Source organism: Puntigrus tetrazona, chromosome 11, assembly GCF_018831695.1.
Source record: "Puntigrus tetrazona isolate hp1 chromosome 11, ASM1883169v1, whole genome shotgun sequence".
Classification (NCBI taxonomy): Eukaryota; Metazoa; Chordata; class Actinopteri; order Cypriniformes; family Cyprinidae; genus Puntigrus; species Puntigrus tetrazona.
In genome coordinates, this window is record NC_056709.1 from 8,348,357 (window position 1) to 8,366,076 (window position 17,720).

The 17,720-nt window shown below is 38.0% G+C and overlaps 1 protein-coding gene across 12 annotated transcripts in view; it reads left to right on the forward strand.

The window, feature by feature from the left end:
* Positions 1 to 293: 293 nt before the first annotated feature.
* Positions 294 to 17,720, forward strand: part of cacna1da (calcium channel, voltage-dependent, L type, alpha 1D subunit, a) — an 86,570-nt gene continuing 69,143 nt past the window's right edge. For all 12 annotated transcript variants that reach the window (XM_043251881.1, XM_043251882.1, XM_043251889.1 and 9 more), the window contains exons 1-3: positions 294 to 527; positions 2,802 to 3,183; positions 6,134 to 6,239. In XM_043251881.1, coding sequence (XP_043107816.1) covers positions 2,951 to 3,183; positions 6,134 to 6,239 — 339 coding nt within the window. In that variant the 5' untranslated portion in view covers positions 294 to 527; positions 2,802 to 2,950. The remainder of the gene's footprint in view (positions 528 to 2,801; positions 3,184 to 6,133; positions 6,240 to 17,720) is intronic.

Sequence of the window (17,720 nt, forward strand, 5' to 3'; positions counted from 1 at the left end):
ATCTTGCAGATGTATGTGCTATCTGGGACAGTAGGCTACAGCCAATTAATATTAACTTTAACATGTTAAGAACGGCGTAGTTTGTTAACAGCATTTTTGCTATCAATAGTAAAAAAGGATTTATAACAACAACAACAAAAAAAAAGATAAAAAAGAAAAGTAAAATGCGGGATTGGCAACTGATGGTTCAAGTGATCCTACGAAGTGATCCATTTAAACGAACCGATTCTCCAAACGATTCAGAGCGCTCGCTAAAGTAAGCTCGGTTTGTGCGTGCACAGCCAGAGGGGGAGTTCAGCTCATTTCACCGTTCACCGACGCCGCGTGACGCTTAAACACGGGCAGCGCGCGCCGAACGCGAGGAAGCTCTCGCGCTCTCTCACGCGCAAAATAACGAATGCATACTGATGAATTTGAATCCACCGTGTCAGATCGGACCCGAGCGTTTTAATCGATGTCGGAGTTTTATCTCTGGATATAAGCCGAATCACCATCCTCCTCAGCTGAAAGGAAAGACCTCATCAAAGGTACGATGTTCGCGCGGCGGCCTGGCGCGTTGCGAGTTAAAATGGATCTTTTTTAAACAAATGATGGAGTGCGATCGTTTTGCGTCCGAGTCGGAGCGGAAAAGATGCTGATGATGCTGATGCAGAGGATTTTGCGCTCGTTTCGGTCCCGTTAGACCTTTGATGTTGTCACGGCTTGTCATAATCAGGCGTTTTTCAAAGAAATGAACAATCGGTGACTATAAAGACGCATCACAGCTGTTGCAGCTGAGCATCATTGGCATCACCTAAAGAAAGACAGATTCGCCTGCGGTATATACGCGGTATATCATTTTTGAACAGAAACGCTACAGGAGTCACGAGCCTCTTTCTTTATATACGTATTAAGCATCTATATGTCATAAAAAAAAATATGCATTATGCATCTAAATGCATCATTGCTGTGAGATGTTACAATGGCAATGCGTGTCATTGTCCTGCAAGATAGTTTAAACGTCAGCATTTAGGTTGTATGCAAGCACTATTCGAAGGAGCTGCGTTTCGTTATCAGTTTGCATCATGCATGACGTTAGAATGAGAAGTACATCTAATAGACCGGACTGCATTTGACAAGGATATGGTGCACTGTGTGCACTATATCATTAGTGTGAAAACGAACATTTATTGTATAGCCCGTCCAACCTCAGCAAGAGCGTAGGCTTGAATTTGTGACACATTTGGATGCCGTGTCTTAGGTTTTCACGATCCGATGGCAGACAAATGCTTGAAGGGAAATGCATACAGGCGATATGACCTTTCCATGCATGCCTCCGTTTCCTCTGCAGGGCCTAGTGGTTCAAGGACTCGGATGTATATGAGTGACATTTGTGGATCCCACGAGCAAGGATGTGCGCTTTTTGCTATGCGTTTGAATGCAGAGCGTGTTTTTTTCCTCGCTGTTGTTTGCTGATAAACGCCTGTTTTTATGCGGGGACGTTGGTAGTGTGATTCTCTGACACAATGCATCTGTTTGCAGGCCGGTTTTCATCGGGTCACGCTACACGCATTGATTTTTCCACAGGCTGTAACTTTTTTTGTGGCATTATCCTAATAATACCTCTGTCATATAGGCAGCGGTTTATGCTTTTTTTCATTTTTTTTTGCTGCCCCGGTTTGTCACGAAATTGTAGTAACCTGTGCAATGATATTTTTAGTTTAAACTGGCACGTTGCTTGCACACCTCATAGTCGTGTTGCACCAACTCAGGCCTTTCAACATTTGATTCTCCTGATTTCATGACTCTGATTTCAGATGTCAACATATTAGGACGAGTTTGATACCGAATTATGTTTTTTTTTTTGTCATGACATGATGTAGCACATGTTGAAAAAATATACAATAACGTTATTTGATAAGCATAAACTAAGTACGATACATTATTAGCAACGCAATTATTTATCCTAATGTTCATAAAATCAAACGTTGTATCTGATAATATTATTTAAATAGACTAACAAATGCACTGATCGTTGTTAATGCATTAACGTTAAGTAATGGAGCCTTATTATAAAGTGCTACTGATTAAAAAAAACAAGATTTGAGTGCCTTTAAGTCAAATGATGACCTAATTTTTTGTCCACTGAACACTTTTTACATTGCCTTGGTGTACATTGCCTGAAGCACTAGAGATGATAACTTCTATAAATTAAAATAAATACATTTTTGCGTTGTTTTTCCAAAAACAAAGGAAGATAAAAGCACGATTGCGCTTCTGTGGTTTTCCAGAAGAGGTAAAAATGAGATGATGTTGGTCAGAAGAGGGAAATGTGTTAAATTCGCCATCAGTCCTTTAAATTTATATTAGAAATACGCACACGGCAATGCTCATAGTGGTATAAATGCGCTTTATTTGAAAAAAGAAGGAAAAGAAAATATAAACAACTTCGCTAGAAGGCTTCATTCTCACGCGAAGCTATCGTACTGCTGCATGAAAGCCTAAATATAGCGCATAAGTCGTATGGACTACTTTATAGTGTTTTAGACGTGAAAGTAAGTAAATAAAGGCAGAATTTTCATGTTTATATTAACTATCCCTTTAAATATAGAGGTTCTTTTGGTGCCCACGTCTTTTACACGCAAACCTTGGTTGAGACACTGGCCTTTTAGACCCAAAGACATACTGTATGCATCTTTTAGTCCTACGCCCACATTGTTGCATAATATAATGTAGCAGTGAAGGAAGTCACTGCACAGCCTCCCACTATATTCTCTGCGCTTTCTCGTTTTCTCTCTAACTCTCCTCTCTGTCTTTCACAGAGGCAAATTATGCCAGCAGTACCAGAGTCCCTGTCTCTGGTGACGTGCCAGCCTGTTGGTGAGACCCTCCGCTCCAGCGCCCACCCCTGTGCCCTCTCCCCTGGCAGGCCCATGCTGGTGGACGCCCCGCTCAGGCCCACGCCAGCACCATGAGCGCCAACGGCCCTGCTCCGCCTGCTGCGACTCCTGCAGCGCCCCCGGCAGCCTCCGTACCTGTACCCTCGGTGGTACCGGTCGGCTCGCTGGCCCAGAAGAAGCGGCAGCAGTATGCCAAGAGCAAAAAACAGGGCAGTTCGGCCAACACACGGCCACAGAGAGCTCTCTTCTGCCTCAACCTCAACAACCCCATCCGCCGGGCCTGCATCAGCCTCGTGGAATGGAAGTATCCTTTACTGTTTGTAAAACACTGGGAGTGATTAAAGTGCCTCTATTATGGTTCATATTTTGGTTTTGGAAGTCTTAAAACAACAGGTTGACATGCATGCAAGGTCAAAAAGCACATTTTCTTATTATATCCATTTATTTCTTATTATATCCCAAATGATTCATTCAGCAATTCATTTTTCCAAATGCCTCCGGTGATTGGTCGATTTAATTTAAAAGAGTTTTTGTGAGCTTTCAAGGCCCCAAAAGTGGCATCTTGTGGTAAAAAATGAATCTGCAATTTCATCAAGGCTAAAAGACCAAGTGGGAAGGCAATATGCTGATGTTTCATTTTGACGTCAACATGAAACGGCTTGGGACTCTTTTAAAAACGACTTGTTTCAATGATTTAGAGTCGACTCTTTCTTTGGAGAGACAACTTTATACTAAGCCACAGCTAAAAGTGCTCTGCCAGACCCAGAGATCGGCTGAATGGGTTTGATAATGGTAAAACTCAACTGTTTAACTCTTGGTGAGTTGGAAAATGAGCCTATTTTCAAAAAATATTCTCATGAACAAGTTTAAAGGAGTTTTTCCACCAAAATTTTTAAGTTACAAGTTTCCAAACCTGTTTCCAAACCTCTTTTTCCACACAATGGAGGTCAAAGTTGTTTGGACCCCAACTTTTAAAATACTCTGTCTCTTGCACTAGGAAAATGTGCATAACTTGATGGTTAGACAACTATAATTAAGTAATTTATAGGTTGGGTTCACTAGAAATTATGAGCGCTTTGGCTTTGTGGTGCTATCGGATCATTGCTGTTTAATTTATCCACCTAATGGTGGTAGCCCCTATGAAAAAATGCACGATTAGGGAAACCATGATAACCACAAATTAACTGTTTCCTACATTAACCATAGTTTGACCAAGGTATTTGTAGTAAAACTGTGGTTATACAAGTGGGAATCAATACACCAAAAATGAGGGTACACTTTTACTATAATAAAACCATGGCTAGTTTTCATAAGAGTTAGGGGTCTATCTTGTCAGTTAGGTCCATCAAGTTGGAGGCAGCTTGTTAAAAATTGCAATAGTGATGCATTGAAGCAGTTTTGTAGGCCAACTCAGTTTGAGATTGTATCTCCCTGGTTCCCTCGACAAAAGTCAACAGGATTTTTCCATTTGCTTCTGGATTATGGCAGAATATAAGATTCGTGTCCAACAAAAGCGGATGGTTCTTAGATGTTTGGTTTATCATGGTAATCTTCACAACTTCTAATAATTTTGAAGCCTAAACACACTCGGCAAAAGTAAATGTAGGTTTCAACATCATATCCAGTAAGCTTCCGACAACTCCTTCCTGATTCTTTGATTTTAAAAACATTTTCCCTGAACGTTTGTCAGAATGGTTCGCCAGTGCTTGATTACGAACAAATACGTTGACATGACACGAAGAAAAATGGCGGCATATTTCGTCGTATTTGATTTGAGCAGAATTGCATTCGAACACAGAAGAACTAATGTTTGTAAATACACTTTCTCTAAAAAAACGGAATTACCGGGATTAAGCAATTGAGCGAATCATCGAAGAGAACAGGTAAACAAATAAAAGTAGCCCACCTTTGCGTGTCTCCAGCGGACGTCCCGGCTCGTGACCTCCGGTAGAAGCTTGTCTGGTGGTCTTTATTAGAGAGAAGCTGCGTTCCCTGCAGTGAGAAACACCTTAATCTCGAACGCAAGTCAGCATGTGTAGCTGAGCTTTGAAAAGAACATCTGTTCCCTGGCCCTACGGGAAGATAAAGGAGCTATGGCTTCCATGCTGCAGATTTCCAATTCATCTCTTTGGAGAGAGGATGTATAGCTTAGAATGTCATTTTTGTTGAAGCTTCATTGTTGTTATAATATAATGTACAGTGAAACAAGCATTGCAGGTGTTAAGGTTTTTGTAGAAATGTGTTAACCTAGCTCTATCAGCCTTGTCTTTTCTCGAGGGAATGACGGGAAAGTCAGAGAGAACTTCCCCTGAATGGCGCATAATCTAACATTTCAGTGTCCTAGCTCGTGGCCTAATAAGTGTATTTAGCAGCGTAAAATTAGAGCATTGCATTGTACCGGATTTAAAAAGCGCATTAAGTATAATGTGAGACGCAACCCAGAATGTAGCGTAAAATGTATCCTTGACACATAAAATCGGGCATTTTTTTGTGAAAGCAGAGGATAGATTTGTATGATTGATTGTCAAATATTTACTGTAGACTGCAGCATTTTCAGGTCCTCTGACTCACAGCAGTTTTATTTATTTTGTGCATCTCACTAGCAGGAAAGCAGAGCGGCTGAGTCAGTGCTGTTGTGATGGACTTTTTACTGTTCGGCCGTTTTACAGTCCACGATCATTAAATAATTTGCCTTGTAAACATACAAATGTTGTTTTCCGTGTTGTTTTAAATATTGCTTTGTGAATTGTGTTGCATTTAATTCTAATTAAATAACACCAAGAGACATAGGTCCTTAGGTTACATTAACATTACATAGGTTTCGTGGAAATCGCAAGAAATAAATCAGCAATCTTATGCCTTAATTTTAATAATAAATGCCCTGTAGGGTTTAAAAAAAAAAACATTTTTCAGACCCTTTAAAAATTTCTAGCACAAGTAACAAATCTTACTTCATGGCAAGTAAAAGGAAACTTTTGAATTATAGGTTTGGAGTAATTTCATTGTAATCTAGCCAACTTGAGGGATGAGTTGATTTGTTATTCACATTTTGACCTTGAATTTTAATTTTTCCCGTCACCATGGTTTTAAATATGTACAGTATATGCCAGATTTTCTTTTTCTCGTTTGATTGATTTCAGTAGCAAATTTAACTTGTAAATCTTCACAAGAATGACTGGATGTGTTAATTGCCTCTGATTTAATTATTAATAATGATTAATTCTCTTTGTTCTACTCCTTAACTCTCATCTCAGGCCATTTGATATCTTTATATTGATAGCGATTTTCGCCAACTGCATGGCCTTAGCTGTATACATCCCCTTTCCCGAGGATGATTCCAACTCAACCAACCACGACCTGGTGAGTAAACAACTGCGACCTTTTGACCTTTTAGCATGTTCCAGTCTGACCTCTGCTATGACCCCGATCCCCGCACTCATATTAACTATTGTTTGCATCTGAAGATGGGTCTCTGGTTAAAGAGCATCTCCTGAGGGACCGTTGTTTAATAGAGACTAAGCTCCGCCCCATGTGTTATTCATTCTTCCTCCTCTTCTTCGTGTGGATGGATTGATATAATATTGCCATTGTGTAGCGTTAGCTACTTCAGTTAACCAAGTAAAAGTGGAACAGTTCTGAGCTGGTGGATTGAGTGAAGGCAGGGACTAATTAGCGTACTCATGTTCTCTTAGAAGTAAAGGTACAAAAGCTTTCACTGGGGACGGTACCTTTTCAAACCCTTCATTAGGTTTAAGTATGTACACTTTAAGTACTAATATATACCTTCAAGGTACCAAAATGGACCATTTAGGAGCAAACATGTACTGCCCCATTAACAGCTTTTTTACCTTTATTTCTGAGAGAATCTGGTTCTGCATAAACATAAAGGGTTCATATTAAAATTATGAACATTACCCCATGATTTACTCACCCTAATACATCCTAGTTATGTATATGACCTTCTTCTTTCAGATGAATACAATCAGTTATATTAAGAAATTAAAAGATAAAGATAAGGTATATTAAGAAATCTCCTGGCTCCTTCGATCTTTATAAAGGCAGCGAATGGAGTGCTGGGTTTGCTTTGCTGCAAATAAAACTTGGTTCTCGTGAGACGTACGTCATCCGCTGGAACGCCGCTCTCCCGTGAACTCATATACCAGTTTTTGTGAACAAGAGATTGCGGTTTATAAAGTTTTAAATACGGATATATTTCTTTCACAAATCCACCCCCTGAGCTGTGTGGAGCACTTTTTTATTACAGATGGATGCATTTTATTAGGCTTCCAAATCTCAACCCCCATTCGCTGCCATTATAAAGCTCGGAAGAGCCAGGATTTTATTAATAGAACCCTGCTTGTATTCATCTGAATGAACTAGGGTGGCTTGGGGTTGAGGAAATCATGGGGTAATTTTTATTTATCTCTTTAAGGGTGTACATTAAAGCCATTTTGAGGCACGAAGAAATCATTTTCACTGGGGAAAAAGCGTTTGAGTATACAATTTTGATTGTCGAAGATTAGGTTTAATGGATAAAATGAAGACTGCAAGGATACTTGAAGAATATAGAGGACATCATTAGTTCAGTTAAGGACTTTAATTGTCAAGCGCTTGCATAAAAAAGCCCAAATATCGGTAATAAATCAGGCCGGATTTCAGTTGTTTCATAATTTATTTTTTCCCTTTGAGAACAGGCGAATGAAAGGCACACAAAGCCACGGCATTGTGATTATATGTGTATATTCCTGGAAGGACATCGAGGAAAATCTGTCACATTATAATCTCGATGATCTTTTCTGAGAACAGATGCACGCTCAGCTCTGACATTTTCTTTTCAAACTTGCTTCGCTTCCTTTTCGACAAACTGCTTCACTCGTACGGTTCAATTGATCTGACTTTGAACTCTTCAGATAAATGATTTATATATAGACAAGCGGAGCATTTGGATCGGGTTCGGAGGGGGCGGATGTTCTTCTCCGCGCTTTGGGCCGAGAGGACGATTGTGAGTCGAGATAAGACAGCTGTTCGATCTTGTGGCGGAGTGCAGCTCAGCACGAGGGCTTCGTGATTTGTGAAAAGCTCTCATGGCCACTGGCACGGTTTAATTTAGCGATTTCAGCAACTCAGACGGGAAAGAGAAATGGCTGGCAGAGATGGCGCTTCCTGGGTTTTTTTTTTTTTTTTTCTCTCTCGAAGCATTTCGGGGCTACATTTAACAAAAGGTTTTGCATGTTTTGGCTGTAAAACTTGTAAAAGTTTTTTTTTTTTTTTTACATTTTCAAACCGGGCAGGTGATTCCTCACAAAAAGGGCATCGTTTTTTTAATGCCCGCGCAGTAATACACATCAAACAAAACCTTGTCCGTTGGTTTCCTCTTGCTTGATTATTTTTTCATGTGCTGGCTGCGTTATCTCCTCCATCTGCACTCTCATGTGTGTGTTAAACAGCGGGAGGTAATCGCACAGCAAAATGTCATCAGAATCCCAGCAGGTATGATAACATACAGCCCAGGTTGTCTCGCACAGATGAGCAAAGTTCATGCTGGAGAGCCTATAGATACATGAAAGGGTCAGAGATGTTCCAGCCGCCCATCTAAAGGCTCGACGAGCCTCTATATATTTTATATGTTTCACTAGACGTATAGAATCACTATTTGTTTTGCTCATTTTCAGCAAACCCTTGACCTTAAGTCAGGCAGTTTACAAATGTGAAGTAACCTGAATTCCTGCCCCCCCCAAAAAATCTTAAAAATTATGCTAAACATCCACTTAAAGCTATAACCTTTTCTAAATCCCCCATAAGTAAGACGTTTAAAGAATTTATTGGATTGTTTCAAATATGAAGCATTACAGCATAATGCTAGCTCCACAGAATGCATTAATATCACTAGGAATGGCTAAAACAATTTTATAGATTTAATAGTTATTACACACATAAGAGTGTGTCAGATAACACAAATTGCCCTTTTTATACAAACAAGAATATCTAAAAATATAGCGCTTCTTAAAAATCTTTCGAGAGCTACCCATAGGAATGCTTTTACAATATTTTTGTGTTTTATCTTTCTTGGGACAATTTAGTCCCATTTTTGCTTGGGGAACATCTTTATTAACTTTTAACTACAACTTAGTAGTTAGTAAGGTAGTTGTTAAATGTAGGTATGGGATAGGGTTGAGGGATCCATCAAAAAACAGACTCAGTATGTGCTTAATAGATACTAATAAACAGCCAATATGCTAGTAATATGCATGCTAATAAGCAACTAATTAATAATGGGAATAAAATAATCGTCCTTTAAATAAAGTGTAACTTAATTTCTTTGTAAATCTGGCCCCAGAATATCACACACTTCACTCAGAGCAGTGTTTCATTTTATAATGTTTTTTTGCCCTTCTTGCCTGTGGTCGTAAATGGCTTGCGAAGATTTTGGAAGCTGTGGTATCTAATAGAAAGCGAGAAATAGAAATAGATTGGTGCAACCCAGCAGCACGTCCCTTCCTCATATAATGCTATGCAAACGAATACAGAGGCAGTCTATCACTGGTTTTAGCACCACAGAGAACACCTCACACAGGACCGCATGAGGCTGTGCTGCTTTCGGAGCGCGGAGAGCTCAGAAATAGCGTCTGTGGCACAGATCAAGCATTGTTACTGGCTGGAAAGCAGGTTGGTAACTCTCCATTTCTTCAGCTGAGCTTCAGTTTCAGTTCGGCTCATGGGAGTTTTGTTTAGATCACAGACTCCAATTAGGGGGTCCGGTTCAGGATCAAACGTCTCTTAGATCCAACAAAATTTAATAAGTGGATTTCAAAGCAAAACTTTATCACAGAGAGCACACGGACCCCACATTGCCTCATGCGAACAAAAGTCCCCGTTGATATTGTTCCAAGGAACTTTTAATGCTATGTAATGTAGCGTATCGTTATAAACCATATGCGACATTATCGTTCAAAAGTCAGTCTGTTTTTTTCTTAATTAGAATTTTTATTCAGCAAGGACTCATCATCATGCTTCAAAGTGATGGTAAAGATATGTTTCAAAAGTTTTCTGTTTGAAATATATATTCTTCAAAGAAATCTGGAAGGATGTAGGGCCTATCACGGTTTACCAAATATATAATACAGTATTTTTTAATGATTATTTGCATCCAAAATAAAAGTTTTTGTTTGCATAGTATGTTTGCGTAATGTATATTTTAATTTTGCATAAAGAAAATCACACACATACAGTAAATATTCTGAAAATGTATATTTATAAAAATGTAAACGGTACCATTTGACATTTAATAATTAAGCACAAAACTATTATATTAGGATGGTTTATTAAGAACGTGCGACACCGAACACTGAAATAACGATGCTAGGAATAAATGACATTTTGCGAATGTTTCCCAATTTTACTGTTTTCACTGTATTTTGATCTCAGAAATGCAGTCTTGAGCATAAACGTTTGAAAATCTTTCTAACCACAAATATTCACACCGTCATAAAATGACACCGAATACTGCACTGTATGTGAAATAGGACAGTCCTCCAGTGATTAGGTAGTAACCACCTGTTTAACGCCACGCAGTTATGAATAATGTAATGCCTTTTCAGTGTATATTACAGGACCTTTTCATTTGTCATTCTGCCACTACAGAACAGCGCTAACGTCTGTGCTGTGTTATGAGGTGTTTCTGTGCCTCTTTTTATGCACGAGTTCCTTGTGTATTAGGTGTCCTATTTCTAAGGGACTTCATTACCCGCAGGTATCAGCTTTCATTCGGCCTCTCTAGGTGATAAAGGGTTCGGTATTGGAGTATAGAAAGTGAAAACTCTCAAAGGAGTGTTCAGCGTTCAAAACAAGTCAAGCAACGACAGCGTATGTGTTGCACAATACACAGACAATCACTTTGACCTTCTCTCAGTTTACACTGAAGCACTTGGAATGAAAGTCAATAGGATAAGATATTCAGGAAGGTTAAAAACAGTGACGTGAAGGTCAAATTCTATTTTCTGTTTGAGGTGGATGAACCGCGTGTTTGAAGTCTAAACAAGGGCCTAAAGACTCTTAAAGGTGCTATAAAAGCAGTGTTATTTATTAAATTACCGTGGGTTTTCGGTGGCCGCCATTACTTGCTGTGAGAAATACCGCAGGTGTAGTGAAACTAACAGTGAAACGGTTGGAATTCTATTATCGCTAGAATATTGCACTTCTCTCAGCCAAACAGATTTGCATACTAGAAAGAACTACTGTGTGTGTGTGTGTGTGTGTATATATATATATATATATATATATATATATATATATATATTTTTTTTTGTCACTAAGGTGTTGTAACTTTAAATTGCTAATAATAATAATGCTTTCACCACTGGAAAAGAAGGTAGCACTCCTCGTGAGCGTGACCGCGGCCTGCCCAGTGGCTGCCCCTCACTCGTCACCATCACCCCGTCCTTCATTCGGCCCTTCACCAGGCTCCAAGAGTGGGTGTGTTTGAAGGAAGCGGTATCGGTCAGGTCTGGCCCGGCGGCGTGTGGCGGCGGAAGGGATTAGCGCGCCGTCGCGTTACTGGCGTCCTCGAGGGCGGTCTCTTCCCGTGCGTACCGCGCTGGTGTCCTCGTGGGTCCAGGAGGGTGCGTGATGCCACTCACCGCCCCGTCCGAGAAGCGCGTGTTGGGATTGCCTCATCTGAATGCCTCAATGACTTATTGTGAATTATTATTCTGACGGCACCCATTCACTGCAGTGGATCCATTGGGGATTTATCCTAATCTGTTTTGATGAACAAACAAACTAATCTATATCTTGGATGGCCTGAGGGTGAACAAAATCAAAGCTTTTTTTTTTTTGTGAAATGTTTAATCCTTTAAGTGCGATATCTAAAAATCAAAAAAAATATTTTTATACTGCATCATTTCACTGACAACATCTATGACATAATTCATTAATTAATTAATTCAACCCGGAGCCGCCTTTTAGGACATTTAGTTTCATTATTGCAGTACGTGTACATACTAAAATGTCATATACTGTAATGCAATCAGCCTTCATTACTGCACACTAAAACTTGTTATCTATTGCTAACCATAAGATTTCTGCTTCAAATAGATCATGCGTCAGATCGCCAGAAAAGGAGCATCTTCAGTCGAGTATATGAAAAGCAGTCAACACATACTGAGGGCCCAAGCTCTTGGTTCACTAATGACGCACCTGTCTGAGTCAAACGTTCCTGGTCAAGTATTCTCTACAATACTTGCGGTTTGCGGCTACCCTTCTTTACGTACAGTGTGCTGCTCAGAAATGTGACTTGCTTAAGTATGCGTATAAAAACATCATTTGGTACCTTTAAGATGCATAATGGGACACCCAGACAGTGTTGGGCACGTTACTTTAAAAAGTAATTATAGTTACTAATTTCTCACAAATAGTAAATGAGTTACATTATTTTAAAGTAACTAACTACCAGGAGAAGTAACTATTGCGCTACATAAAAAAAATATATATATATATATATATATATATATATATATATATATATATATATATATATATATATATATATATATATATATATATATATATATATATATATATATATATATATATATATATATATATATATATATATATATATATATATATATATATATATATTATATATTTAAATGACAAACTTCCCCAATATTAAATGTTAAATTAATATTATATAATATTATAAATTAAATATTATTATATAACATTGCACATTCATCTACACTATTTATCTTCTGACATATAGCAGCAGTCAGTCAAGAATAAAAATAATATTATAATAATGACGATAGAACTTTGGTAATCAGAATTAACGAGTATGAATGCATATTTGACTAGGGGTGGTTCTTTTTATAGTGTTTTTATGTTATCTTTTAATTAAAAAAAATGATAAGATAACGAAATTTGAACCACGAATACTACCAATAACAATATAAAACACACTAAGGATTGAGATGTCAGCTCATTATCACATAGTCAGCCAGTAAGATGGTCTTTGGCGCATTATTTCCGCCCACTACCAGAAAAACCTTCCAAAAGAACTCTAAATTACAACAAAGCGATGTTATGAAAGACTCTCTAGCTCTGTATCTTTGCACGCGTAAAACAAAGCGTTAACGGTACGTCAAATACAGCCGCACTGCTCACCCATTCAAAGGGACCGAAGAATAAAATTCCAGTGATATCATAACACCACATTTTATTGTCAATAACGGTAACAGCATTGTAACCGGGAAAAACTAATTAGTTTAAGCGTTATTGAAATGAATAACGCAGTTAGTAACGGCGTCTATTTATAACGCCGTTATTTCCATCGCTGCACACAGACTCTTTAGACGCTCGCATTTCTTCATCAGACAGACTCAGAGTCTGGTATAAGGTTATTCCTGACTGTTTCTCGCAGGAGATTGAAGGCTCCAGGCAGCTCCTGCTGTGTACAAGCGTGCCCTTTTCATGGCCAATAATATTCACATTCTCCAACCTTTCCCATATACACACTCACACACTCACACACACACGCACACACACATATCATGTTGTATATCATGATGGAAACCTTACATTCACGTCTACTGTTCTTAAATTACACTAATTATTATAACCACACCAGCATGTTACCTCTTGCAGTTGTATTTTGGGATTACTACATGTGAAATAAAACCGTAACATGGTACAGCGATTGTAATTGATGGGTGACATGACATTTCAAGCTGTGACTGTATTGTCCTGCAGTGTGACTGCTTCGAAACGCGCTTTTCTAATTTGTTTATAATTACGCGTGCTGCTTTTGTTATCTCATATTGACTACATGGAATATTTAGACGGTTATAAATGCATTTGTCACACCACAGGCCATTTTAAATGAACTGCAAAAAACAGCTAGGCGGATAAAAATGGTACGCTTTTTACAGAACGTAAAATCAGTGGTTCAACCATAATTCATGCACTTGAGCAATACATGAGCTCTTGGAATTAATCAAAAATATTTTCGTATTTTCAAGATGAAGGTCTTACAGGTCTGGAACAACATGAGGGGGCATAATTAATGACAGAACCTTCATTTTTGTAGTTTACAGTTATTGGTTTAATAATTAGCATTTTCAGAATTTCTGTAATAATTTAGGTTTATAAGCACTCCAACGCACTTTATAGAATAATGCAAAACACATAAGATCATAGTACTAGCGTTAGAAAATAAATGTTATTTCGTTAAATTCCCACTGGATTGGATTTAATGGAAAATGACATTTTATATATGTAATATGTCATTTTTCTTTTTAGTCGTTTTTGTAATCATCTAACTTTTTTAACTGTGTTCAATAAATCTAAATGTAATTTAATTTACATTTTAAAGTTTTCCAACTGAATAACTGGCCTATAATGTAATTGTATGTAATGTATAATATTTTATTAATATAAAACTAAAAACAGAAGATTTTTATTCTACACATTTGGAATTTTTGTGCCAAATCCATTATTTAGTTTTAATCCCGACATTTCAAAGAGCGTTACTTTGGTATTTTATGATAACAGATTAGCTCTTTATGGAGCTTGTTTCCATGAGGTAGACCACATTGTAGAACAAATTTCCCAAGGACATATTAGAGCAAACACAGCACATTCTGGTAAGCTTTACACCCTCGTTTCAGCACAGTTGTCAGGTTTAACCCATATTAGAGTGAGATAAGACGAGCTTAAAATAGAGCAAAATTTGAGATGGAATCAGTCCCAGGCACAAAAGTGCACCATAAGAAGTACGAGGAAAAGACTGATGTTAAGCGTAAACCTGTTTAGAAGGAGGGGAATGAGACGTGTGCGTGTGTGTGTGTGTGTGTGTGTGTGTGTGTGTGTCTGGCTATGTCTCCGGACCCCAGCGGTGATGAAGGCTGAAGTGTATGTTTAATCACTTAGCTAACTGCTTATTTTCACCAGATGCGCTGACTTCCCAGTGCTCTTTATCTTAGCGTGTGTGGGTTTGACGGCTTTGGAAAGCCACTGTCCGTTCGTGTGTATTTGCATGCGTGTTATTGATGGGAGCGTTTGATTTCGTGTGCCACCGTGTGCGTGTTATATGTTTTTCGATTAGTGGGATACTGTGTAATGGTGTGTGTGAGAGAGAGAGAGAGAGAGAGTGTCATGGAGTTTGATCTAGTTTACATGCTCTCAATCCATTTACTAACATTTCAAATTGTATCTTTAATACTCTTAGTTATTGTTACGGCCATTTCATTTCTGAACCCGCGTATCGCACATGTACCATTAAAGTCGCTTTAGATAAAAGCATCAGTTAAATGAATAAATGTAAATGTCATGCTCTAATGTAGAGAGAGACGGCATGAAATGCCAGTAGCATTCATAATCTTTTTCTGAGCGAGAGAAAAACTATTACCTCGGATTTGATGTTATCTACTGTCATCAACATTTTCTGAAATATTCGATTTTTTTTTTACGTGCATATTTAATATTTTATTTTATTGTAATGTTTATTTGTCATTTAGAGCACGGGGGAAAATCATTTTCTGAAAATATAAACACAAATAATTAAATAGTATTTTTTTTTTTTTTTTTTTATTAAGGAGGTTGCTCCACCCCAAAATTACACATACAATCTTAGTTCATCTTTGTAACACAATTTAAGATATTTTGCATGAAAACCAGGGGGGTTTGTGACTCACATTGACTGCCAAGTAAATAACACCGCCAAGGTCCAGAAAAGTATGATAGACATCGTCAGAATAGTCCATCTGTCCTCAGTAGTTCAACCGAAGCAATGAGAATACTTTTTGTATGGAAAATTCATCAACGTAGATATTGCTGCGCATAACTTTCTTTTCCTTAACCATTTAGTTTCAGTGTTTAGTGGTTTGAGGTGTTCACATTTCGTGGCTGTCTCTGGCATTAGCGTTCTGTCCTGGCTAAGTTTTCCTCAGGTGATCTCGTGTTTAGGCATAAATAAGCGATCTTGCTGATGGGCATGGAGTCAATTCATATTTCAGAATCGCACTTACTAACGTGCAGAGTCACTCGCAGGGACACACAGGCAAAACAGACGCAGATACAGCCACGATATACGAGGCAATTCATTTTTGGCAAAGGCGGTTGTAAATAACTGGACTGGTTTTGTTCTAGAAAAAACGTTTGTAATGTAATGTACAAAGATTATTATTCTGGATTATTGTAAGGCTCTCTTCCGCATCAAACAAGGCATGTTGGTCCGAGAAGATTATGAAATGGAAGTAGAAATAGCAGCTGTTTTTTGTTACAGAGGCATCACAAGATGTTCTGACTCCAGTGCTGATACAATACAACCTTATTTAGTTTTGTCTGACTAAGATATTTCCTGCATGAATAGAAGATCCTTTTGCTTATTAAGAGATGTTGGGAAGCATTTGTCAATGTTTGGTTATTTTTCATTTTTCTAATAGCTTACTGGCAGTTTACTGTAATTTATAATAAAATAGTAAAAGCTTTTTTTCATGTTTTACTCTTAACAGTGAGTGTCTTTTAGTGAGGATTATAGATTTTATACATACATTATATAGATACATTAGATTTGTGTTTTTAAAAATGTTATGATAAATCAATGCTTACCAAATGATGGAATAAAACTTGCATTTGCATTTTAAAAGCTTAAGTAATTAAAATATTTAAACGCAGTTATCGCACTGGCCCCTCCCCCTGAACTCTACACCATCTTACATTTATTATAGTTTACTGATAACAAATATGATGCAGAGCAACAACTTTTATTATATTGGTGCAAAAAAACCAATATATGATGTATACATACTATAATATAATAATAATAATATAATGTATGAGTTTTTGTCTTATATTTATATCATAAGTGACACAAGCAGCGAGAGCAACAGACCTACACGAGTTCTGTTTTTGTAACGATTGAGTGCCAATGTGCTTTTTATATAACAGTTCAGTAAATAAGAACTTAATACCGTGTTATATTTCAAACAATATTGTCTGGTTTTGTTGTTTCGCCAATAAAAATAGTACACGGCAGAAATGTTGTGATCTCCACTCACTTTCTGAATGAATCCTCTTATTGAACAAATCATGTGAACCAATGATTCAATAGGCTATCTTTTGCAGCCCTATACTTTATATTTTATCTTATTATTAAAAACTTTATTTGAATTATTTGTAACATTTTTTAACAAATGCTTCACTAGCGATTTCCTGTTAAAATTAAAACACGGAAGAATCATTTTAACGTTGTTATTCCTGCATCACAGAAATCATAGAGCCTTAAATAAACGCAGCCTTGTTGAACGTAAGAGATTTTTGTAACATTCAAATCTTGCCATCCCCAGATTCTGAACGGTTGTCTCTGTCCTAGCACCACTTATCTATATAATAAAATTAAAAAATGCTCCTGGTTCCCATCCACTCTCATTGTATGGAAAAGAGCTGCTTAGCTGTGTTCAGAGTTATATGGATTTAACCCTAATAACGTCTAAATAATGAGAACATTTCTTGGGGGTAAACTATCTCTTTAACGCTCTATCTGAACGCTTTCTGTTTCGATAGTCCTCCCATTTTCAGGAGAAATTGCTTTGCTCCAGAGGTCACCGTGAGATAAATGAATTTCTGAATGGAACCCGAGAAGCGGTGTTGAATTGCAGTATAACGACGATGCTGTGAGGGAGATCTCTGGTGCAGGAGATTTATCTCCTCATTAATAGTCAGTCATTTTTGCACGTCGTCTGTGCTCTCTCCGCTGCCGCCCCCACACACTGCCCCTCAGTGGTTAGGGGTGGAACAACGCAGCGAAGACCGCCGGATTCTGAGCGGTGCTGCATCATGTGA